The sequence below is a fragment of the Mustela erminea genome, chromosome 16 (assembly GCF_009829155.1).
Source record: "Mustela erminea isolate mMusErm1 chromosome 16, mMusErm1.Pri, whole genome shotgun sequence".
In the NCBI taxonomy this organism is placed as follows: domain Eukaryota; kingdom Metazoa; phylum Chordata; class Mammalia; order Carnivora; family Mustelidae; genus Mustela; species Mustela erminea.
In genome coordinates, this window is record NC_045629.1 from 25,384,073 (window position 1) to 25,408,316 (window position 24,244).

Sequence of the window (24,244 nt, forward strand, 5' to 3'; positions counted from 1 at the left end):
CCATTTCTCAAATTACTGACCACACTTTGAGTAGTTGATCAGCAGACAGAAGTAGTACAGGTAATAATATCTAAGCCATTTTCAATTGAAATTCAGAGATAAGCACAAACATCCACTTACGTTTACTTGGCTATCTTCCAGGAATGAATGCACTGTAATAATGTATACAAACACATACATATTCATAATGTATTTTACACATTAATATAAAGCATTCAAGAACATGGAACATGTTCGTTCTCCCACATCTGTTTTTGTCTTCTTCCTATTTCCTTCCATCCCTTAGGAAAATCTGGGCTCTCTTCTCTTACTTTTTTTTTTTTTTTTTTTAATCAGGAGAACCATGGGCTTTGCTAGGCAAATGTTTCTCCAAGATCTAGTTCCCATCAGTATCTTTTTCCAGAGCTGCAGACTGCTTCCAACTACTTATTTGGCATCTCCGTCCTGATGGCACCCTAAATAGACTATACCCAAAGTTGCATTCATCATTTTATTCCTTCCAAATAGCATCTCCTTCAGAGAATCTTATGTCTAAAATTAGAAAAGAACTGGTTTTGGCTCTTCCTCTCCTGATACCCTATGCTAACCGGTTAATTTGAAGTCCTTTGCCACATCTTAATTATCTAGTCTCTCCTTCCCATTCCCGTTTCTACCTTTCTACTGACAAAGTCTCACCTCAAGTTTTAACCAACATCCTAAATGCTTTCCCTACCTCCAGCCCTCTTCCATTATAACCTGGCCTTCAGGTTATAACCTGTATGAACCTTCCTAAATCACAAATGCAATAATTTGCTTTCATTCTCAAAATCTGCCATTGTGAAACAGAGCAAATACAAACTCAGGCTTGGCATCTGAGGTTTCCTACTAGGTGTCACCAGGTTATATTTTGAGCTGTATCACCCTCAATTCTTTTGACCCTGAGAGTGCATAAATGAATGGCCCTACAAAGGCAGATCTAGTTTGCCCGTGTAATTTTCTTCGACCCACAGATACTTTTATACATATGGAATTAGTTGCTTATTTCACTTAGTGGCTCACATTTACACATTGCCACATGACACAAAGCTAGGCGGGAGTGGCCTCTTAAATGGAGAAACAAGCCCCGGTTCACCACAGCCTTTATCTGATTGGTGCTCTACCTCTCGATCTGGTCCTGGCTGGGTGCCTATAATCATGTGAGTTGATGACACTTCCCCTATACTACCTAGTGTCCCCATCAAATGTATCATTCCCAAATGCAGAGCATATCTTTGCTTATGTTATTCCATCTTTCTAGAAATGCTCTCTCCCTCCATCTTTCCTGTCTTTAAAGTTCATTTCAAACACTGTTACCTTCTGTGAAGCTTTCTCTGACCACCCCACTGGATGTTACTGCCCTGATTTTGAAGCTCTGTAACATTTTGTAGTTCTTTTCTCTTATGGCCTGTATCTGACTCTTCACTGGATCAGTCATTGGTATCCTTGATTTCTTCCCATATCTGAGGGACGTGTATAATGGATGTGTATCCCCCACTCCTCAAGGCTTCTGAAGGTAGGGGTTTTCTCTTGACCTAGACCTTCCTTCCTCCTCCCTAGAGATGGAGCAAGTCTCCATCTCTCCCCTCAGGGTTCAGCCTGTCCACACAGTGGAAATGCCTTGCCCTACTTGGCAGAAAAAGCCCTGATGTGGTGGGTGAGCTTGTCAATAATGCTTGAATGTGTACATTTGTCCAATTCTGAAGTTCAGGATTAGGAGCCCCACTGTTGCCACATATCTAAGACAGGATTTTCCTTCCAGGTTTTAGCAGCAAACAAAGCTAATATTTTCATCTGCTCGAATCCTTCTCTCACAACTGTTTTCAAACTCAAGCAGGGAAAAGGAGGGATTCGTATCGGGCATCCTTAATCCCAATAATGATTCACTCTGTCTTGAATCTTCTGCAGCAGCTAGCAATGTCATTCATTGTACAGACAGGCACTCAAAACACATGTATCAAATTGAATCGAAGGATATAGTCAATGTATATAAAATTCATGGAATGTAATTTCTTTCATGTCATGTCCTCCCAAACCATAACTTAAATGTCTTTTTGTGGCTGTTAATGAAAAGCAAATGATTCTATATATTACATAAAATATTTATTTCTTATTTACATTTCCATTTTTATGTAAATCATTGCACATCATACCACATATCAAAAAAAGAAAAAGAAAGGAAAAAATATATAAACCTTAGACATCAATGAAGAAAGCATCGCATGTGATGTGATACTTATCAGCAGTCTCGCAGGTCTCGTTTCTTGCTCTTTTTGGATTTTCTAGTAGTTTCTTGACAAATGGTATCATACTCCAATATGGCCATTTTGGAAAGTCTCTGTAAGTATTGAGATGATGCTCCAGCAAGAGGATCACTGAAGCCAGAACCTGTGAAGAAAAATAAATCATCTATTAAAGTTAAGCACATAATATTTTCTAAACAATATTCTCTAAAATAGAGGGCAAACAAAATCTCAATTCCTCAAATGACCATTAAACACTGCTAGTTCTTGATATATCACATTCGTTGAAGTAAAAATAGAAAGTATTTACTTTCTAAAGCAACGTGATATCAAGTCATCTCAAAACTATTTAACTAGGGATGCCTGGGTGGCTCAGTCAGTTGGGCGTCTGACTATTGATTTGGTTCAGATCATGATCTCAGGGTCAAGGGATTGACCCCTGCATAGGGCTCCACTCAGCAGGGTGTGAGAGTGGGTCTGCTTGAGATTCTCTCTCCTTCCCTCTCCCTCTCTGGTTCTCCCCCCTGTCATGATCTCCCTCAAATAAATAAATATTTTTTTAAATGTAGCTAAAAAACTATGCTGTTTGTATTTAATTATATAAAATTCAATCTGAGTCTATAACATACTTTTTGAAACCTGGGATGGCTGTGAAATTTATTCCAAAGCAAAAGATACAGTCTCCATAAATAATTAACTTGTTTTATACCTTGCATGCTCATCAAGTTATTTTCTCCAAATATACCATTTCTCATAAATGCTAAGTTTAGTAAAATAGTAAAATTGTAAAGGAAAATGAATCATTCATTAACTGAATAGCATGACTCAAGTTTCTATTATGGAGTGGTAGTAATAATAAGAAGAGATATATCAAATGATCTCTTTGTGTCAAGTACTTACATTTATTCCAGCCACACAACACTATGAAGTAGGCAACTAATACTATCTTGGATCACAGATATAAAAAGAAGATTTAATGGCATTAAAAAACTTGCCCAAGGGCAAAGGATTTGAATTCAGATTCATCAAATTCAAACTTACCATGCAATCACTACATATTGCCCTAAATATGTAAAGACGAATAAATACTTCTATTTCAAAACATATAAAACTTTGAAAATAATATACTGATTCAAACTGTTTTAAAATATTATTTAATTTCAAATGGTGAAGTGTCAAAAAAGCTATCTAAAATTCTCTAGTGTGGTTATTTTTGGTTTGTTTTGTTACTTGAGTATATAACATAAGTAGGAAGTTCAGAGAAAGAGGGAGGTTGGAGGGGAAGAATATGATCGGGATACCTGTTGTTAGTGGTATAATGAACCTGACAGAAAAACTCTCTGGCTACAAATAAACTGGATTCTAGGTATTAAGCAAATGTCAAAAAACTTCAAAAATTTTCAAAACTTCATACAAACCAATGCAATTAAGTTGGAAGTTGTTAACAATAAGATAAATTTAAAACTCTCAAATAGAAATTTAAACAACACATTCTAGATTACTCATCAGTCAAAAAAGAAATCAAAATAAGCATTAAAATATTCATAACTAAATTGTAAAGAAAATATTACAAAACTTGTGTGATACAGCAGAAGTTATACATAGACAGGTTTATACCTCAAATTTCTATGTTAGAAAAGAAGGTTTGAAAATTAAAATTTCAGGTATAAGATACACATTAGGAAAATAATACAACCAAAATACATAGGAGAAGAAAAATAATATAGGAAAGAGAAGAAATCAGTGAAATAGAAAACAAATTTACATTAAGAAATATTTTTTAGAAGATGAGTTCTTCATTGAAGAGAATGATAAACAACAGTCTCTGGTGAGATTAATCAAGAATAAAACACAGAAAGCACAAATAAATAACATTAAAAGAAGAGGGACACGTAGAGTGTGTGACTCTTGATCTCAGGGTTGTGAGTACAAGCCCTGCATTGGGTAACTGGGTGTAGAGATTACTTAAAAATAAAATCTTAAAAAAAAAAAAAAAAAGCGGGGGGGGGGGGTGCCTGGGTAGCTCAATTGGTTGAGCATCTTCCTTCGGCTCAGGTCATGGTCTCAGGGTCCCGGGACTGAATCCCATGTCAGGTTCCCTGCTCAGCAGGGAGTCTGCTTCTCCCTTTCCCTCTGCCCCTACCCTTGCTTATGCTCTCTCTCTCTGTTTCTCTGACAAATAAACAAAACCTTTAAAAAACAAGTGAAAAGACTGATTACATGGAATTACATGGAAATAAAAAACTTCAAAAAGAAGGAAGAGGGATAGAAGTACAGATTAAACAAAAACTCAACTTTATGCCAATATATCTGAAAACTTAGACAAAATGCAAAAAATTTTAGAAAATATAACTTACCAAAGTTGATTGAAGAATTAGAATGCCTTAAAAATCCTAAAATTAAAACGGTTGAATCAATATTAAAGTAATAATTCTTGCTTTGTTGTCTATTTTGTTTGATGTTAGTGTACGTACACAATCTTTTTTTTAAATAATGTTTGCATGATTAGTATTTTTCCCACCTCACACTTTTGATCTTTCTTGCCCTTAAATTTAAGGTATGCCTCTTGCAAGCAACATATATTTTTCTCAGTCTGATACTTTGTTTTTTCATTGAAATATTTAGTCTGTTTACATATAATGTAATTGTTGTTTTGTTTAATTTTGAATCTTTAATCTTGCTAATTGTTTTCTATTTGTCCTATATGCTTTATGTTTCTTTTTTCCTCCTTTCTTGTCCTCTTTTGAAATGATCAAGTATTTTCTCATTTTATATTTCCCCTCTATATTAGCTTGTTACTTGTATTATTTTATTATTCTTTTACTGGTTATCATACAGATTATCATGTGTCTCTTTGACACATTACAATCTACTTTAAATTAGTTATTCTACCATTTTTCAGATAATGGGAGTATCTTACAACATTTTAACTCCACATAGGCCCCATCCTACCTCTGTGCTATTATTGTCAAGTATTTTATCTCTACATAGATTTTAAACTTCATAATACTACTGCGACTGCTTCTCATTCTTTAGCAGTTGTACTTCCTTTTTGTATCACTTCTTCCTTAATATTTTTTAGTGAAGTTCTGCAGACAATAAATTCTCTCAACTTCTATTTGAATGAAAATGTATTTGTTTCACCTTTAATTTTAAGGGTATTTTCACTGGGTATCCAATTCAAGTTGGCAGTTATCTCTTTTAACCCTTGAAAATGCTATTCCACTGTCTTCTTGCTTCCATTGTCTACATTTAAAAAGTCAGTTGTATATCTTACCAGTGCGCCTCTGAAGGTAACATATCTTCTCTGTTTTCTTGTTATGTGTTTTGTTTTGTTTTGTTTTTAACTTAGTCTTTTTATTATGATGTGCCTAGCTGTGGTTTTCTTTGTTTCTATCCTGCTGAGGACTCACAGAACTTCTTGAATCCTTGGTTTTTTATTTTTCATCAAAATTGGGAACTTATCAGTCAGTATGTAAATATTGTTTCTGTCCTAACCTTTTCATTCTGGAATTAGAATTATGCATGTGTAAAGAAGGTTTATCTTGTCACATAATGACTTGCACACTGTCTTCTATATATATTATCTTTTTTCTTCCTCCACTTTAATTGGGTATTTTCTAATGATCTTTCATTTTACAAATCCTTTCATCTGTTGCTTTCCATTTCTCCCCAACTTTATTGCAGTACATTTCACAAATAAAAGTTGTGTATATTTATGGTTTACAACAAGATGACCTGATATACATATATACTGTGAAGTGATTACTGCAATTAAGTTAATTAACACATTTATCACCTCACATAGTTACTTTTTCTGGGAAAGTAACTGGTTCTCATCTGGGAAGACAAGAACACTTGACACTTGCTCTCTTAGCAGATTTCAGTATATAATTTACTATTATTAACTATAGTCACCATGCTGTACATTGGATCCCCAGAACTTATTTATCTTAGAACTGTAATTTTGTACCATCATCTCCCCATTTGCCCCACTTAAAACTGGTAACCACCATTCTATTCTGTATGTTTGACTTTATTTTTATTTTTTATTTTTATTTTTTTAAGATTTTGCATATAAGTGATTGAGTCCATTAGGAACAAAGTTCCATGAAGCTTTTGTCTTTCTCTGTCTGGCTTATTTCACTAAGCATAATGGGCTGTGGGTTTAACCATATTGTCACAGACAGCAGATTTCCTTTTTTACTGCTATATAATACAGGTATCCCAGCTTTTCAAAAGTTCATGTTAAGCCATTTTACTTCTATGAAAGATCTACAATAGCACCTGTCTTTGCTAACTGCCAAGAGATCCAATAGAGTTTTTTCACTTTGATTTTAGAAAGGTAAAAGCTGAAAATAGTGTTCAGTGTTTGTTTTTCAGTGAGCCATTATAGAGGTAGCATGTGTCCTGACCAGTGAGAGTGGCACCATCAAGCTCCATCCTAAGCTATACTCAACATCTCAGCATCAAGCTGCCAAACTCAAAGCAAGACTAGCATGCAGACCATGCAATGGCCCACATGAGAGAGGATGAGGGCCTATCCCAAGGTCCTGAGATAATAAAGGTATGTATATAAACATCCACTATGTTTATAAGATAAACAAAGCTTAAAGAAGTATTAAAAAGAACAAAGCAATTAAACCAGGGGAAAGAAAGGAAGTTAAAACGAGTAAGTATGGGATAACCGAATAAGACATGTGGCAGGAGAAGAAAATGTGCCAACTTACCCTTTGTTTTCTCCTGAAATGGTACCACAGTGCGGGCCTCCTTAGTCTTCCTTATCCTAAAATTACATATTATCATAAAATCACCTTTATGTAAATCCAGGAGAGATTAATTATAAAATACAATAAGAGACAAGAAGCTGCCTTCAGCAAAACTCACTTCGAGAAGGACATCACATGGAAAGTAAATAAACATTAAAAAAAGTGAACTCATTCCACCATAACTGATCCAATCAGAAGCAGATAGGAACAACTCAACATCTTAGGTTTTGCTAATAAATTTTACCTGTAGATAAGTGTAATGCCTAATTTCCCCCATATTTATCTTTATCTTAACTTTCTCCAAGTATAATTCAGGGAATGCTAAGAGGAAGGGAATCAAGATTAAATTAAAAAGGTATGTAGACAGGCCGATACTAACTATTGCTTATTTGTGTACCTTTTATTTGTTAATCACCACAATCTGTATTTTATCTTAATTAACTTTTGTTCCTACTGGGAAGAGACCTATATAACAAGTGGATTATTAGAGGAAGTATGTCACCACCGAACCTGCCGTAGGTGAGATAATCCATAAGAACTGCAAATTTCCTGTAACTATATTAAACTTTAGAAGTCAGCCAAAACTTTTAAATGCCCTTCACCTCTAGGATTACTACTATCAGTTACATTACTAGAGTGTGCCTTGTGAGTCATTTAAAGTGTATGATTAGGGCGCCTGGGTGGCTCAGTGGGTTAAGCCGCTGCCTTCGGCTCAGGTCATGATCTCAGGGTCCTGGGATCAAGTCCCGCATTGGGCTCTCTGCTCAGCAGGGAGCCTGCTTCCTCCTCTCTCTCTCTCTCTGCCTGCCTCTCTGCCTACTTGTGATCTCTCTCTGTCAAATAAATAAATAAAATCTTTAAAAAAAAAAAAAATAAAAATAAAATAAAGTGTATGATTATAATTAAAGAAATTTGAGGGGTGCTTGGGTGGCTCAATTGGTTCAGTGTCTATTTTCAGCTCAGGTCATGATCCCAGGTTCCTGGGATCTAGCCCCACATTGAATTCCCTCTGCTCTGTGGGGAGCCTGTTTCTCCCTCTCCCTTTCCCTGCCACTCCCCATGCTTGTGCTCTCTTTCTGTCAAATAAATAGATACAAAATCTTTAAAAATTAAAAAAAAATCAGCATTTTAAAAACAAATATTCACATATGGAAGGAAAAAAGGTGGGAAGGGGTTGTACACAAGACGAACAAAAATGTGTTACTTCCCTGCTATGCCATGGCTTTTCGTTCACGGGGCACTGTGCAATATGCAGAGGAGAATAAAGCACTTGCATGCAACTCGACATGTTCTCACTAGACTGGCTAAAATAAAGACACTTGTTTCAAAGACAGGGAAAAGAACTAACATTTATGTTGGCCAAGCACTTCATAAACATTATGGCACATAGCCACCACTCTTCCACTTCGTATATGAACAGCACTTGTCATAACATGAATTTAATGTATTCAAATTATCCTTCCTTGGTTAGGCAAATTCACACTCAAGTCAATGTAAAATGGCGAGGAATCATTTCACAAATAGTCAAATTGCAAATGAAAGAAAAATGAAACAGAATGAAAACAGTAGGAAGCCAAAGGAAGACTTTGGTAGTTGGGCTAATTCAGAGGGAGCTTTCTGGGTTTCCAGTTTCTTACAGATGAGCATGTGCACCGAAAGAAGCGTAACAAGACTGCTCTATACTGAGACAAGTGTACTGCCAGACTTAGCCCTACACCCTCCTCAAAGGGTCCTGAGACTCCCAATGAGAATGACAAGGGTCAGGTAAGGGTTGGGGACACGGGGGTCTCAGTAAGGATGGAAAGTCTCTGTTCTTCAGTAGGTTTTATACTGTGTTTCCAGCGGTCTCTGTTCTTTCTACATCCCTGCCACCCATCCCTCCTATTTACCGGTTACCATTTATTCCACTAGCAACTCGCTCGCTCTCTTCCACCATTGCTGATTCTGCCTTATTTCATTATAATCTTGTGGAAGAAAGAGTAATTTTGCTTTTCATATTTTTACCGCTTGGAAATCTGTCCTCAGATAATATTTAAAATGATAGGGAATAGTTTGGGGGCACCTGGGTGGCTCAGTGGGTTGGGCCTCTGCCGTTGGCTCGGGTCATGATCTCAGAGTCCTGGAATCGAGGCCTGCGTCGGGCTCTCTGCTTGGCCAAGAGCCTGCTTCCCCCTCTCTCTCTGCCTGCCTCTCTGCCTACTTGTGATTTCTCTCCCTGTCAAAGAAATAAATAAAAATTTTTAAAAATGATAGGGAATGATTAAACAAACTATGGATCCATTAATGAGATACAACGTAGCCAGTAAAGACTCTTTGAAGATCATGCAGTGACATGAAAAAATGAGTATGTGTAATAATAAGTTAAAAAGGCAAAATAAAAAATCGTAAGTACACTAAGATCATAGAGAAAACAAAAGTCCACAAAAATGAAGAAGAAAAGAAGAGAGCAAACACCTAACAAGAAAAGTCGATATGTTACAATGGGTAAATTATCAAAATACTGTTTATCTTTTTTTGTTCCAAATTTTCTGCAAAGTTCTTATGCATTTTCATAATTTAGTAAATTAATCATAACTTTTCATTTTTAGTGTCATTTCATATGACCAAAACTTATTTCAAGAGTAATTAACAAAAACAACAGCATGGAAAAATATATTCTAAAACTCCTATATTTGTGTGCTGTGTGTAACTGGCTGACTTTAAAGCTCAGGAAATATGAAAATACAAAATTTCCCCTAAGGAAAGTAGCAACTCAGACTACTATAAATGCAGCATCTTTTTTTTTTTTTATTTTTAGGCTGCCAAACTGAGTAAGTCCTAGATATTCAATAGATACCTGATGAATAAATAAATAAACCAAAGCAGCCACAAAATTGAATATGAGACCGTCTTACTAATTTCTAGATCCCTTTGGAGAAAGGGGATTTCTTTTAATGGTATGCCAGCCAGCCTAACTTATAAAAACGAAGGTAATTATGATAGTGGCTTTAAATGTCAATATTCAAAGTGAGTGGGACTTTTCTGGCTGACGCCCCCTTGTCCACTCGTCAGCGCTGGTCTTCTTCAGGCTGTCATCTCACTTAGAACCTGCCCTCGCATGACATCACTCAAACTAGAGACGAAACCCGAGGTACTATATTCATCAAACAGAAACCTGTTAACATTGCAGACACTTCATTTAATTTTATTACTAAAAATTCCGATATTCTCATGGGCAATCTACACTAGAGCAACAGATATTTTTAAAAGGAAGTCCTTAAGTCCTTTCTGGCAATGTCCCTTGAAAACTGAGAAAACGGCTTACTTGTCAAACTGACTAAAATTGCTACCTAGACTAAAACAAGAGATCCTTTATGAAACAAATATCAGTGGGCAAGAAAGACTTCCACTCGCTAGGCAGGAAAACCTCTCCATTTAGCAGTTATTACTACAGATGCGAGTGGAATGCAAGAGAACTGAATAGCAATGGTCTACCTGACTGGACACATCTCAGGGTCAGCCTGCCGCAGTCTCTGACGAACTTCCAGTGGAGTTGAACTTACACTTTTTGGGCAACTCTGCAGTCCTGGTAAATACGGCATCTTGACACATTCTTTGAACTCTTCTAGACCAAAGGTATATTCTAATTAAAAATGGTATCATAATTAATGGTATTATTTCTTGATGAAATGTATATAACTTCTTTTACTACATACTAAAATGCATAATACAATATACTCAATCAGTCATTAAGGAGAGAAAATAAAGCTACTGTCTTTTATCTAGTATCTTTCCCAAGAAGTAGAATAAGGAAAAAGGGCAGGTTCACAGAGCTCCTACAGTTGTCCCTGTCTTCTGCCCTCATTATTTTATATAATTAGAATTTCCAGAATATTAGAGATACTCACATTGAAATAGAGTTTAAAAGCATTTTTAAGAGTTCAATATTATCTGCTACTTTAAACCTTTCTACCTTCTTGCTTTTATGTAAATAAGAGGTATAAATACATGATTATTTAGTTAACAATGAGACATAAAAGAATTTTTTTTCAGACATTGATTTTAATTTTTTCAGGGGCGCCTGCATGGCTCAGTGGTTAAGTGTCTGCTGTCAGCTCAAGGTCATGATCCCAAGGTCCTGGGATAGAGCTCCACATCGGGCTCCCTGCTCGATGGAGAGTCTGCCTCTCCCTCTCTCCTTCTCCCTCTGTTGCTCCCCCCGCTTGTTCTCTCTCTGTGTGAAATAAGTAAATAAATGAAATCTTTAAAAAATGGTAATTTTCTCTCTGCAAAATTTCACAGCAAACCTATAAACACTAACATTGAAGCATCAAGGTTTCTTCTTCTACTGACCTCACATAAAAGAGATTGTCAAATTATTTAAAAACAAAACAAAATGAAGTCTAGCATAGTAATAAGAATAGTATTTAATGGGACTGGAGTTATATTAAATCCTCCAAATGCTATTTTGCTACCTTTGATTTTTCTTCTTCTGGAAAAAAAAAAGTTTCTCCTGATCAAAAAACATACAAATTCTCTTTACAGCCATTAAATTTAGGGGTAAAAGGACAGATAAACTTATGTTTTCTGAGTATCTTTAATGGGAATACAGTGGAAAAGTTGGAAAAATAGAGCAACACACTCAAAACCAGGCGTGATGACATGGGTTGGGGAGTTTGGATTTTACTCTTCTCAAGAATTACATCTTTATTTATAAAGCTGAAGGCATAATTTGGGATAAACAAGAAATACAATTAGAATTTGAAATTTGAAGTATAAACTGAAATTAAACTATTAATATATTCATACACATGTCAAAATTCCTCAAATTAGTCTTTACTGAGCAAGGGTAGAATATAAAATACTTTCCACATAACTCACACAAAAAATAAAGTTCTGGTTAAAATTATGAATAAAAAAAGATGCTGTTAAAGATTTGGGTTTCTTAAAACATAAAAATCAACTCAAGATGCTTAAAAACAAACAAAATTTGTGAAAAGTAATATGACCCAGCAGAGGTAGTACTGCACTGATGCCAAGAGAAGAAGTTCCTTAAAATTTGTTTCCATCATGAGTTACAGAATTATATTAAATAAATTAATTTTAATTTGCTTCCATTTTTATTTTCCATAAACTTAGGATACTATCCTTCCATAAATGTTACAAAAATTATAAGATGTCTCCTGACTGCTTAAAAAAATATATGTGTTAGTTAAAGCCACTATTTCTATACTTTCTTCAGTAAAATAATTGTAAAAATAAACTTACCTTTCTTCATCTTTTGTGTTTCTAAAACTGCTTTCCTCCAACTACTCTCAAAAAGAAAACAACTGTCAAAGGAATTTCTGGTAACATTGGAAGTATCAAATTTGATTTCCGGAGACAGGACTGGCATTTTTTCTTCTTTCAACAGTGCTGATGAAAGTGAGATTCTGCTTCAAATTCAGGACACAAAATACAAAAAAAAAAAAAAACCCACAACCCCAAAAAAAAAAAACCCACAAAAAAACATATTTTAGAGATAAGTATTTTTTCTGATTTGTTTTCCATCATGCAGATTAAATATTAACATAGACTTACATGGAAAGTTCACTTATAACATGTAAATACATAATCCTGTGATTTTTAAAGTAAGTGGCCTTTAATAATATGGCTAAAATTGGTAGTAAAAGATTTTTCTTTTAAATATTTTAATAAGTTCTTTCAAGTCCCAGGGCACAGATATTTAGCAATATAAAAAATTTTGAAGTTCAACAGCAAGTTATGGGGCACAAGACAATAAAATGTTTAGGATCCTCTCAAATATATTACCGTTATATACAATGACCAAGTGGGACTTATCTCTGGGAGGCAAGGATGGTTCAACACAGAAAAATCAATGTGATATACCACTTTAAAAGAATAAAGGATTAAAAAGTCACATGATCATCTCAATGGATACAGAAAAGGCATTTGATAAAATTCAACAGTCTCAACAAAGACAAAGAAATAAAGACAAAGAGATAAAAGACAAAGACAGAGATTAAAACCTCTCAACAAACTAGGAATAGAGAGAAATTATCTCAACATAATAAAGGCATGTAAAGTCCACAGTTAACTTCATAATCAATGGTGAAGAATCAAAATGTTCTCCTCTAAGATAAGGAATAAGGCAAGGATGACCACTCTTACCACTTCTATTCAACTCTAAGTCCTAGCCAGAGCAATGAGGAAAGAAATGGAATTCGGACTGGAAAAGCAACAGTAAAACTGTCCCTGTTCACAGATGTCATAATCTTAAATATGTAGAAAATCCTACAGACTCCACCAAAAAAATCACTTGTACTTTTATACACTCAATAAACTATCTGAAAAGGAAATTAGGAAAACAATCCAATTACAATAGTATCAAAAAGAAGAAAATACTTAGGAATAAACTTAGCTAAAAAATGAACAAATTATACACTGAAAAACACTGATGAAAAATTAAAGAAGACACAGTGGAAAGACATTCTATGTTCACAAATCAGAAAACTTAATTTTGTCAAGATAACCATGCTACCAAAAATGAACTACAGATCAATACAATTGAAATCCCAATGGCATCTTTATACAGAAACAGTTAAAACATTAAAAAATTCATATGGACTCACAAAGGACCCCAGATAGCCAAAACAATCTTGAAAAAGAAGATCAAAGCTGGAGGCATCAAACTTGCTAATTTCAAAATATATCACAAAGCTAAGGTAACCAAAACAATATGATAATAGTATAAAAACAGACTATAAGCCACTGGAAGAATAGAATCCAGAAATAAATCAACATATACACAGTCAACTGGTCTTTGACAAGGATGCCAAGTAGTACACAAGAGGGGAAGGATAGTCTCTTTTAACAAACAGCATTGGAAAAACTATATATCCACATGTGAAAGAATGAAACTGAGCCCTATCTTACACCATACACAAAAATCAACTCAAAATGGATTAAAGACTTAAACCTAAGACTTAAAACTGTAAAATTCCTATAAGAAAACATAGGGGGCAAAAGTTCATGACATTGGTCTTGCAATGATTTTATGGATATGATGCCAAAAGCACAGGAAACAAAAGCAAAAATAACAAGTAGGACCTGCATCAAAATAAAAAGCTTCTGCACAGCAAAGAAAAGGATCAGTAGAGTGAAAAGGAAACCTCTAGTCTGGGAAGCAAAAAAACAAAACAACAGAACAAAACAAAAAACCCTAATAATATGGTTTAGAAATAGGTTTAAGGACTTGAGTAGACATTTCTCCAGAGACATACAAATGTCCAATATGTATATGAAAAGATGCTCTGGCCAAGGCCAAAGAAGTTACTGCCTGTGTTCTCCTCTAGGATTTTGAGGTTTCCTGTCTCACACTTAGGTCTTTCATCTATTTTGAATTTATTTTTGTGTATGCTGTAAGGAAGTGGTCCAGTTTCAACGGCATGTTGCTCTCCAGTTTTCCCAACACCATTTGTTGAAGAGACTTTTTTCCACCGGATATTCTTTCCTGCTTTGTTGAAGATTGGTTGACCATAGAGTTGTGGATCTATTACTGGGTTTTCTATTCTGTTCCATTGATTTATGCATCTGTATTTGTGCCAGTACCATACTGTCTTGATGACTACAGTTTTGTAATATGGCTTGAAATCTGGAATCATGATGCCTCCAGCTTTTCTTTTTTCTTTTCTTTTCTTTTCAAGATTGTATTTGGAATCTTTGTGGCTCCACACAAATTTTAGGATTGTTTGTTCCAGTTCTGCAAAAAATGCTGGTGGTATTTGACAAGGAGTGCATTAAATGTGTAGATTCTTTTGGGTAGTATAAACATTTTGACAATGTTCGTTCTTCCAATCCATGAACATGGAATGTTTTTCCATATCTTTATGTCCTCTTCATTTTCTTTCATCAGTGTTCTCTTTTTCAGAGGACAGATCTTTTATCTCTTTGATTAGGTTTATTCCTAGGTATCTTATTGTTTGGGGTACAATTACAAATGGGCTCAATTCCTTGATTTCTTTTTCTGCTGCTTCATTGTTGAGGTACAGATGTTCCATCTATCTTTACACTTTGTTGAGAGCTTTTATCAAGAATGGACGCTATATTTTTCATATGCTTTTTCTGCATCTGTTAAGAGGATCATATGGTTCTTATCTTTTATTAATGTGGTTATCATGTTGACTGATTTGTGAATATTGAACCACCCCTGCAGTCCAGGAATAATCTCACTTGATTGTGGTGAATAATTCTTTTAATGTATTATTGGATCCAATTTGCTCGTATCTTTAATTTTTGCATCCATGTTCATCAGGAATATTGGCCTGTGGTTCTCCTTTTTAGTGGGGTTTTTGTCTGGTTTTGGAATCAAAGTAAGTGCTGACTTTGCAGAAGGAGTTTTCCTTCCATTTCTGTTTTTTTGGAATAGTTTGAGAAGAATAGGTATTAGCTCTTCTTCAACTTCTTACAAGACTAGTAATTCTACTTCTAGCTTACTAGACACATCACCAGAGACAAGGAAAATAAAAGCAAAAATGACTATTGGGACCACATCAAGATAAAAAATCTTTTATACAGTGAAGGGAACAGTCAACAAAACTAAAAGGCAGCTTATGGAATAGGAGAAGGTATTTTGGATTTTATATAGATAGATAGATAGAAAGATACAGATTTCACATCAATAAAGAGTAAACAAAGCAAAGACCTTGAAGTCCTAACTACAAATTGGAAGTATAAGACTTTCATCTAAAAAAAGACACCAAAAAAAAAGCATTTTCTAGATCTCTTTACTAAACCTAATAAGGTGTGATTTAAAATAAAAAAGAAAAAGAAACTTTGCGCAGTGGCAGTATTGTAGCCAATGAGGTTTATCTGAGGTGCAATTATTGCTAATTGAAAAAGAAAAGAAAAAAGAAAAACACAAAAACCAACCAGAAATAGCTGATTCCAGGTCTGTGGAAGGAAATGTACAAAATCAGCCTAGAACATTTTGTCATTGTAATCTGTCAGTGAAGACTATAGCCATGGTAGTCATCAACTTAAAAAGGCTCCAAACTGACCAATAATGAGAGTTATAAACATTAATAAAAATATTAACTGCAGTGAATTGAAATATATTAAATGTATAATATACACATATATAGGCATACCTTGTTTTATTGTGCTTCACTTCATTGCACTTCACAGAAAATTGTTTTATTATTGGGTTTTCCTTTTATTTTGTTTTGTTTTGTCAAATTTGAAGGTTGCTCCAACACTTCATGAAGCAAGTCTCTCGGTGCCATTTTTCTGACAATATTTTCCCATTTCACATCTGTCACGTTTTGCTAATTCTTGCAGTATTTCAAACTTTTTCATTGTCATTATATTTGTCATGGTGATCTGTGATCAGTAATCTGTGATGTTACTATTCCAACTGTTTTGAAGTGCAATGAAGCGTGCCCATATAAGACAGCGAACTTAATCAGTAAGTGTTGTGTGTGTTCTCACTGCTCCACTGACCAGCTGTTCCTCCATCTCGCTCCCTCTCCCCGGGCCTCTTTATTCCCTGAGACACAACAATACTGAAATTAGGCCAATTAATAACCCTACAATGGCCTCTAATTGTTCAAGTGAAAAAAAGAGTCACATGTCTCTCACTAGAAATGATCACAGTTTATTAAGGTAGGCAAGTCAAACGCTGAGACAGGTTGAAAGCTAGTCCTTGTGTGTCAAACAGTTAGCCAAGTTTAAATGCAAGGAAAAGTTCTTGAAGAAAATTAAAAGTGCTACTCCAGTGAACACACAAATGGTAAGAAAGTGAAACAGTCTTACTGCTGACATGGAGAAAGTCTGAGTGGTCTGGATAGAAGATCAAACCAGCCACAACAGTCCCTTAAGCCAAATATAGGGCATGGCTTTGATTCTCTTCAATTCTATGAAGGCTGAGGGACATGAGGAAACTGCAGAAGAAAAAGCTTAAAGCTCACAGAGCCTGGATCATGAGCACTAAGGAAAAAAAGCCAAAACCGTAACATCAAAGTGCAAGGTGAAGCAGCAAGTTCTCCAGAAGATCCAGCTAAGATAATTAATGAGGGTGGCTACACTAAACAACAGATTTTGGGACACCTGGGTGGCTCAGTTGGTTAAGTGTCTACCTTCAGCTCAGGTCATAATCTCAGGATTCTGGGATCAAGCCCTGCATCTTTCTCTCCCTCTGTCTGCCACTCCCCCTGCTTGTGCCGTCTCTCTTTGCCAAATGAATAAATAAAATCTTGGGGAAAAAATATGTTTCATTTACAAAAAAATAAAAATAAATAAACAACATATTTTCAATGGAAATGAAATGGTCTTCTGTTGGAAGAAGATGGATCTAAGATTGTCATAGCTAGAGAGGAGAAGTCAATGCTTGGCTTCAAAGCTTCAAAGGACAGGCTGACTCTTGTCAGGGCCTAATGCAGCTGGCGACTTTCATTGGAAGCCTATGCTCATTGACCATCCCGCAAATCCTAAAGCCCTTCAGATTTATGCTAAATCTATTCTACCTGTGCTCTATAAGTGAAACAACAAAGTCTGGATGACAGATGTCTGTTTATAACATGGTTTATTGAATATTTTAAGCCCACTGTTGAGACCTACTCAGGGAAAAGATTCCTTTCAAAATATGACCCCTCATTGACAATGCACCTGGTTACCCATGAGCTCTGATGGAGATGGACAAGGAGATCAATGTTGTTTTCATGCCTGAGCACAACAGGGGCCTGTAAGAGAACTGATCTCTGAATTTTTTAATTAAACAACTGAGGTCTGGAAGGGTTATTAAATGGTTTGCATCTAACATTATACAACAAGGAACAACAACAACAAGAGTATTAATTTTATCAAATTCTCTTCTTTTAGTGGAAAGGAGAAATGGACAAAGGAAAGTGATTAAAGAAATATTAAAATTGACCTCTAACAAAATTAAGACTAAGCATGTAAAATACTAAGAAAAACAATTTTTTAAAAACTGTAGGCAAAGTTTCCATTTGGACATAGGGGACTTCCTACTTCCTAAAATTCATAAGCAGTTAATTTGCCAGTTTGTGTTTAAATATTCAATTCACAGGAAGAATTACATGGAAGCAGTCCCTATATTAAGAACCCCAAGGCTATGAGTTGAAAAATGAAGAAATATAGGAGCAATGGCACCTATGATATATCGCATCCACCTATATATCCCAGATCCCTTTGTTACTTCCCTATTCCTGTTCACCCATTCCTGGATGGGACAAAATATTTATTTTCTTGTTAACCTTTCAGTGTCTCAAGTCTCTCCATGTAGGGAGCTAATAAGTTCTGCCTTACAGAGTTATTAGGAAGTCTGAAGGTGATTTAAGACAAGCATCTAGCTAAATGCCTAATATGTTGCTTTAATTCTCAAACCAGAATCTTTAGTTCAGACAGCAGTAAGGTAGCTTTATACACAGAGACAAATGATGGCTGCTATTATTATCATAATTATCATGATTACCACCCTAGGCCAAGAATCAGCTAATGGCTGGGTACGAGAGAGATGCAGCTTGACTCAATGCCTCTTCCTCTTTTCCCTTCAGGGTAAAGGTGCACCCCTAGAACTCTTCTGTTTTTCTTCATACTGACCTCTTCTTGCCTTATGCTTTCCATGTCCTTCATCTCCTTGCACAGTACAAATGTAAATATTTTCCCATGATGTTCTATTCAGTTTTGCGGTATACATCTCCCACTGGCTGCATCTGCCAAATCTCCTTCCTTGTTTCATTTCCTTATGTAGTTTGTAAACTTTGACTGTGAGCTCATCTTTAGAAAGATTGCACTCCCTGAGCTCTGGAAAAGTTGCTGTACAGACTTTGGGTAGTATAGACATTTTGGTCCTGGGTTTCAGAGGTGCCAGAGTAGTGAATATGTCAGTTTCTTGGGTGGTGGTATGTAGCAAAGAATGTAGTCATGTGAATTCAGACCCCAGACTTCAGCTGTATGGGTATGAAGCTTTGCACAGTCTGTGTGTTAACAGCTAACTCTTTTCCTGCCATAGTCCAAATGGATGGTAGGCTTCCTTGCAGCCTCCTCGGGTCAATGGGGGCATATTTTTCTATTATCACCTTAGTGTCTGTAGCAGGTTGTATTTTTCAAAGAAGGATACACTAATACATACTCATTACTACACGTTCTTCCTTCACTGTGATGTTGATACTCCTTCTTCAAGAGATGAATTCTGTGTTCCCTCTCCCTGAAACTAACTTCCTGTATAAATATAGTACCGTAGAAGTGACACTGTGTGATTTCCAAGGCTGGAGCGTAAAAGGCAATACAACTTCCACTGGCTCCCTCTTGGGATCTCACCTTTGAAATCCAGCCACCATTTTGTGAGGAAGCCATCATATAAAGGTTCAGTTGACATTCACAGCTAAGGACTCAGCCCACAGTGAGCATCAACCACCAGACATAGGGATGAATGAGCCTGCAGGTGATTCTAGCCCCAAGCTTTCGATTTCTTCCATCTGAGAACCCAGACATCGTGAAGCAGAGCCAAGCTGTCCCTGCTGTGCACTGTCCGAATTCCTGACCCATAGAGTACAATAAATGGTTGTTTTCCACGACTAAGTTTTGGAGAAATTTGTCATGCAGTCATAGTAACTGGAACAGTACTCCTTTGTGATTTCCAGCTTTCGGCAGATGCTCAACAGTGGCTTCCTATGTGAGTGTTCCTTCATTGCTGGCACCTGGGGATTTCCTTCTCTTGGTCCCTAGCTCAGCTACATTTCCATAAATTATCTTATTATATTTTACCCAGCATTTGAAATATTCCAAATTAGAATGGAGTCCCATCCATGTCAGGTCCTTCTGCCACATGACCCAGAAGTGCCCATAACTTTTCAAATAAGGACATAAAAGATTGATGCTCTTAATTCCTTTTATATATAAAGATACTTAAAAATAAGAAAGATAATAAACCCTATAGAAAATGAATTTGTTACAGGATAGTTCCTTCCAGAAAAAAATACAAATGATCAATAGAAGTTCATCCTTACTAGTTTTCAAATAAAAGCAAAATAATATAATGAGCTATGACTTTTGCCAATCAAAATGGCAAAGGTTTTTCTTTAATACTAGACAACACAAGATGAGGTTCAAGGAAAAGAGGCACTCTCATAAGTTTTCAGCTTATGTATCAGTATATTATGTGCAGAAAGCAATCTAGCAGTATATATGTCCTAATAATTTTATATGCTTTTGAGCCAGCAAATAATAAAATAATTTATATAATATAATATAATATAATATAATATAATATAATATAATATAATATTAGTAATTTTATGTACTTTTGAGCCAGGGATTTATCCTAAAGGAATGACCATTGATACATACAAATACAAGGAAGTCAAATCCTGTGTTTTTTATAATAGAAAAGAAAAAAAAGGCTGAAAATAACCCAAACATCAAAGAGCACTGGTAAGATTATCTTTATTTTTAGCTTTGTTTAAAGCAAAATAGTTTTCAAGTGAACATAAAGACAAGTTGCAGATTCATTGAGAAAGCTAGTTATTTATTTACCCAAAATGCCAGTCATTGTGCTAGGAGCTGAAATACAAAAATGATGAAGATGCAAAAACATATAGTATGTTGAAGGAACAAAGTAAACAAACAATTATAGTTCATTACAATAAATATTAGTGATAAAGGTACGTTTCAATTCTGTGGTACAACAGAGCGTTTGCAAACCTAGCCAGATGGGAGAAGTGGGAGTTTTGTTTTTGTTTCTTAGCAAGGGATGTTCAAGCTAAGTCCCACAGGTTTTCAGAAGTAGAAATTGACTGCGCCCGTCAATAGCCTGAATGCTTACTTACACTCTTGCTCCTCCAGAGAATAGAATTGTTCCTAAGAAGTACCTACCTCCCTGTCATTGGAACATGAGTGAGCGGAATGTGTAACACTTTCTGCAAGAAGCCTTTAAAAAGCAGGTCTGCTTTCTCTGCACCTTCTCCTTGCCACAGGTGAGATAATAGGGAAGTGCTAATGAATGGCAGAGCCTGGTCTTACAACCAATTGGAAGAAAGCTTCCTGCTGACCAGGACTATCTGCTTTGAAATTGTTATGTGAGCAAGAAAGAAACTTACCCGTTAAGTCACTAAGATGTTGAGGTCCATTTGTCATTACAGCTAGCAACAGAGTAATACATGCAATTTTTTATTCCCAAGTGTGCTATTAGCTCACTTATTCAAATACATTCACTAAAGCATGTACTGTGTGCAAAGCAATATGCCATGTGGCATGACAGCTATGAAGAAGAATAGAGATTCTGACTTTACAGAATTTCCAGTGCAAAAGGAAAAACAGCAGCCTCTCACACAACTGTAATATAAGGCAACGTATGACATTACAGCCCGAGGAGGGAGCGATGTCTCACATCAAGACAGTTTAAAAAAGGCAGATGTCATTTTCAAATGGAAGTTCAAAAAAGACTTGAAAGAGGCTAGAAAATGCAGGTATAGGCATTCCAGGAAAAGATACAGGTGTGAAAGATGCCTCGGAGAATGGAGCAGGATTCAGATAAGGGCTCTGTGAGAGAGAAGGAAACGACAGTTTGAGGTGAGATCACAGACAAATCTGAATGCTAGCCCAAGTGCTTTGCACTTCTGTGAGCAATGGGAAGGCACTGACGGATTCAGAAGAGGTGTGGCACATTCAGGTATGCTTTAAGATTAATCTGGCAGAGACTGGAACCAGTTAAGAGTCCACTATAATAATAATAGTCCAGAGTGCTTAAATTAGAGTAGCAACAGTGGGAATACAACAGCTGACTGAATTTAGGAGGTTCAGCAAAGAAAAAAAAGAGTCAAAGATGACTGAGACTGTGAACTAGGGTGACTAAGAGAATAATGAATTACATTCAAAGAGAAATTGCTAGTCTGGGGATGGAGAGCAAGACCTTGGTTTTAAGTAAAATGAGTGGCGGACATCCAGGTGGACCTACAGAATCTGGGTCTAGGCTGTAGGAGTTGGGGACCATAGCTTCGGTTGGGAGAAGAAATTTTAAGAGTCACCTATTCACTAGTGAGAATTGAGGCCAGAGACTGGATTAAAGTTGCCAAAGAAGACTTGAGAGGCAGAAGAAAGCCAGATTTCCTTAAAAGGTCCACAAAGCAGGAAGAGAAAGAAGAGGCTGGGAGGTGACTGGAGAGGCAGAGAATACAGAGGAACCAGAATCATAGGAAGTACTGGACCATGTCCAATTCTACAGAAGCTCGAAATGGAAGGAACAACTAACAACACAGCAACACTAAAAGTGCAATCTCATTTATTTCTCAAAGAACCCGATAAAACACAATTCTCAGTCAATTCCTGACCAGGAATTCCCACCCAACAAAGAACACATTTTATTCATCCGAGTAAAAGGAGCCCGGATTCTAACCTTGATTCTGCCCTGCAATAGCTGCATAACCACAGGGTCATGAAGAAAATAATAGCGCCCCCTTCTCAGAGGGTTAGTGAGGATTAAATTCCAATACACGTAAAATGTTCAACATGGTGCTGGACATGTAATAAACACTCAATGAGTGGAAGCTATTGTTTTAGCTGTTTTTAAATAATAATAAACACAGATTTTTTATAACACAGTCTGTTGATGGAAATGTCAATCAGTAAAGATGTTTCAGAACGCAAGATTCCACCAAAACTTTTTAACATACATACATGTGACCCAGCAATTCTGCTTCAGGGAAATCATTTTACAGAACGCTCTCCATGTGTAAGAATGTTCATCGTTGCATTGTTTGCAATAAGGAAAAACTGGAACCGATCTTAAAGAGGAATGGTTACATAAATTACAATATGTCTGTACCATATGATCACACATTCATATGATGCAACTACCCTATCAACGCAGACCTAAGTAAACCGCTATGAAGTTATTTGTCATATCTTTTTAAGTGAAAAAGACAATTTCTAAAAAGAATCCAGATATGATTCCTATGATGATCCAAAAAAACAAACAAAAAAACAAATGAAAAAAGAGTAGAAGGATGAACACTAAATTAACTCTAAGAAGTGTTATAAAGAAAGGAGAAAAAGGTAAAGAGAGGGCCTTTACTTCTAACTCTGTATTCTTCTGTATGAATGAGAACTACTAAATGTGTTAATAATGTAATTTTAAAAATGTAAGAAAAGAAATGTCAGAGAAGTATTTTTGAAGAGATGCCACTGTAACAGAGGATTTAAGCCCACCATTAACAATGTAGATAAAAAGTCAATGAAGATGGACAAGTGGGGATTTTTGTGCTTCAGAGAGTACAATACCTTGAAAATGGTTGCAAAGTTGCATTTCTCTAGACAGAGGCCCCAGTTTTCACGTCTATGGCCCCCCAAAGGTTATAAAGGTAGAATGACCCATACAATAGAACAGACACAAATCTGTTCTAGTATGTGTAATCCCTCATGAAAAAAGTAATAAACACACAAACTATAGGTAAATCAGAAATGGCACAAAGCAAAATTGGCATGAAAACGGAGCCAGAGCTAATTAACACGGTCAGTGTCCCAAGTCCTGCCCCACATGGCTGGGTTCAAGAGTGAGGTACAGCAGCAGCCAAAGGCAGAAGAGAAACAACCCCTTCCCCACACCGCCCTTTAGTTTGAACCCTGGGCAGGCTGGAGGGGTAGCCTATAAGGGCGTGTCCACCTGACGCAGGGATGCTCGAACTAGCTTGTACAGAGCTTGAGGAGTGCTGAAACACTCTGGCAGGGAAGTCCTCATGTCCCGTTTTCAGTTCCATCTCTCTTCTTCACCCGACCCCGCCGAGTAGCTTTGGCCCCGTCCTCAGCCACTCCCTTGCCCGCCAACTCCCCTTAAAGTGTATGGAGAGAAACCTTGGAGTGATTCATGTGCCTCCCTGGGCTAGCTTCCCCTGCCCGGAAGGGGGCCTGACTAGCTGACTTCTGGTCCCCACCTTCCCTTCAGCCCTGCCCTGCAAGATCCCCACCCCACACCATCCCTCCCCTCCGCCCCTGCTACGCCGGGGGTCCTCCGGAAACTACCCGCACTCACTGTCCCCGCAGCTCCACCTTGGAGGAGAGGGGCTTCTTCGAATGCTTGGGCCGTGGCGGTGGTGCCCAGGTCTGAGGCTCCCGCAGCGGGGTTAACGGGGGCAGGGGACAACGCGGGAGCCAGCAGCCGCCCTCAGCCGAGCCAAGCCCTCCGCCCCGCTTGGCCCGGACGCAGGGCTGGCCGCGGCGGCGGGG

The 24,244-nt window shown here is 36.7% G+C and overlaps 1 protein-coding gene and 1 pseudogene across 7 annotated transcripts; one reads left to right on the forward strand and one right to left on the reverse strand.

Annotated features, from left to right (window-relative positions):
- Window positions 1-2,102: 2,102 nt before the first annotated feature.
- C16H8orf89 (chromosome 16 C8orf89 homolog) lies at window positions 2,103-24,165 on the reverse strand. Of its 7 annotated transcripts, none has more exons than XM_032316762.1 (7): window positions 24,068-24,165; window positions 12,275-12,441; window positions 10,502-10,649; window positions 8,236-8,331; window positions 6,989-7,044; window positions 4,616-4,651; window positions 2,103-2,403 (listed from the first exon to the last, which is right to left on the reverse strand). In XM_032316762.1, the coding sequence occupies exons 2-7, from the start codon at window positions 12,399-12,401 to the stop codon at window positions 2,255-2,257; spliced, it is 612 nt and encodes a 203-aa protein (XP_032172653.1). In that variant the 5' UTR covers window positions 12,402-12,441; window positions 24,068-24,165; the 3' UTR covers window positions 2,103-2,254. The 7 variants fall into 7 exon arrangements, with proteins under 7 accessions (XP_032172653.1, XP_032172655.1, XP_032172656.1 ...); XM_032316764.1 differs by having other exon boundaries at window positions 12,275-12,421; window positions 24,051-24,165; XM_032316765.1 differs by having other exon boundaries at window positions 8,236-8,327; window positions 10,570-10,649; window positions 12,275-12,438; window positions 24,051-24,165.
- LOC116575641 lies at window positions 15,838-15,921 on the forward strand (annotated as a pseudogene).
- Window positions 24,166-24,244: the final 79 nt, after the last annotated feature.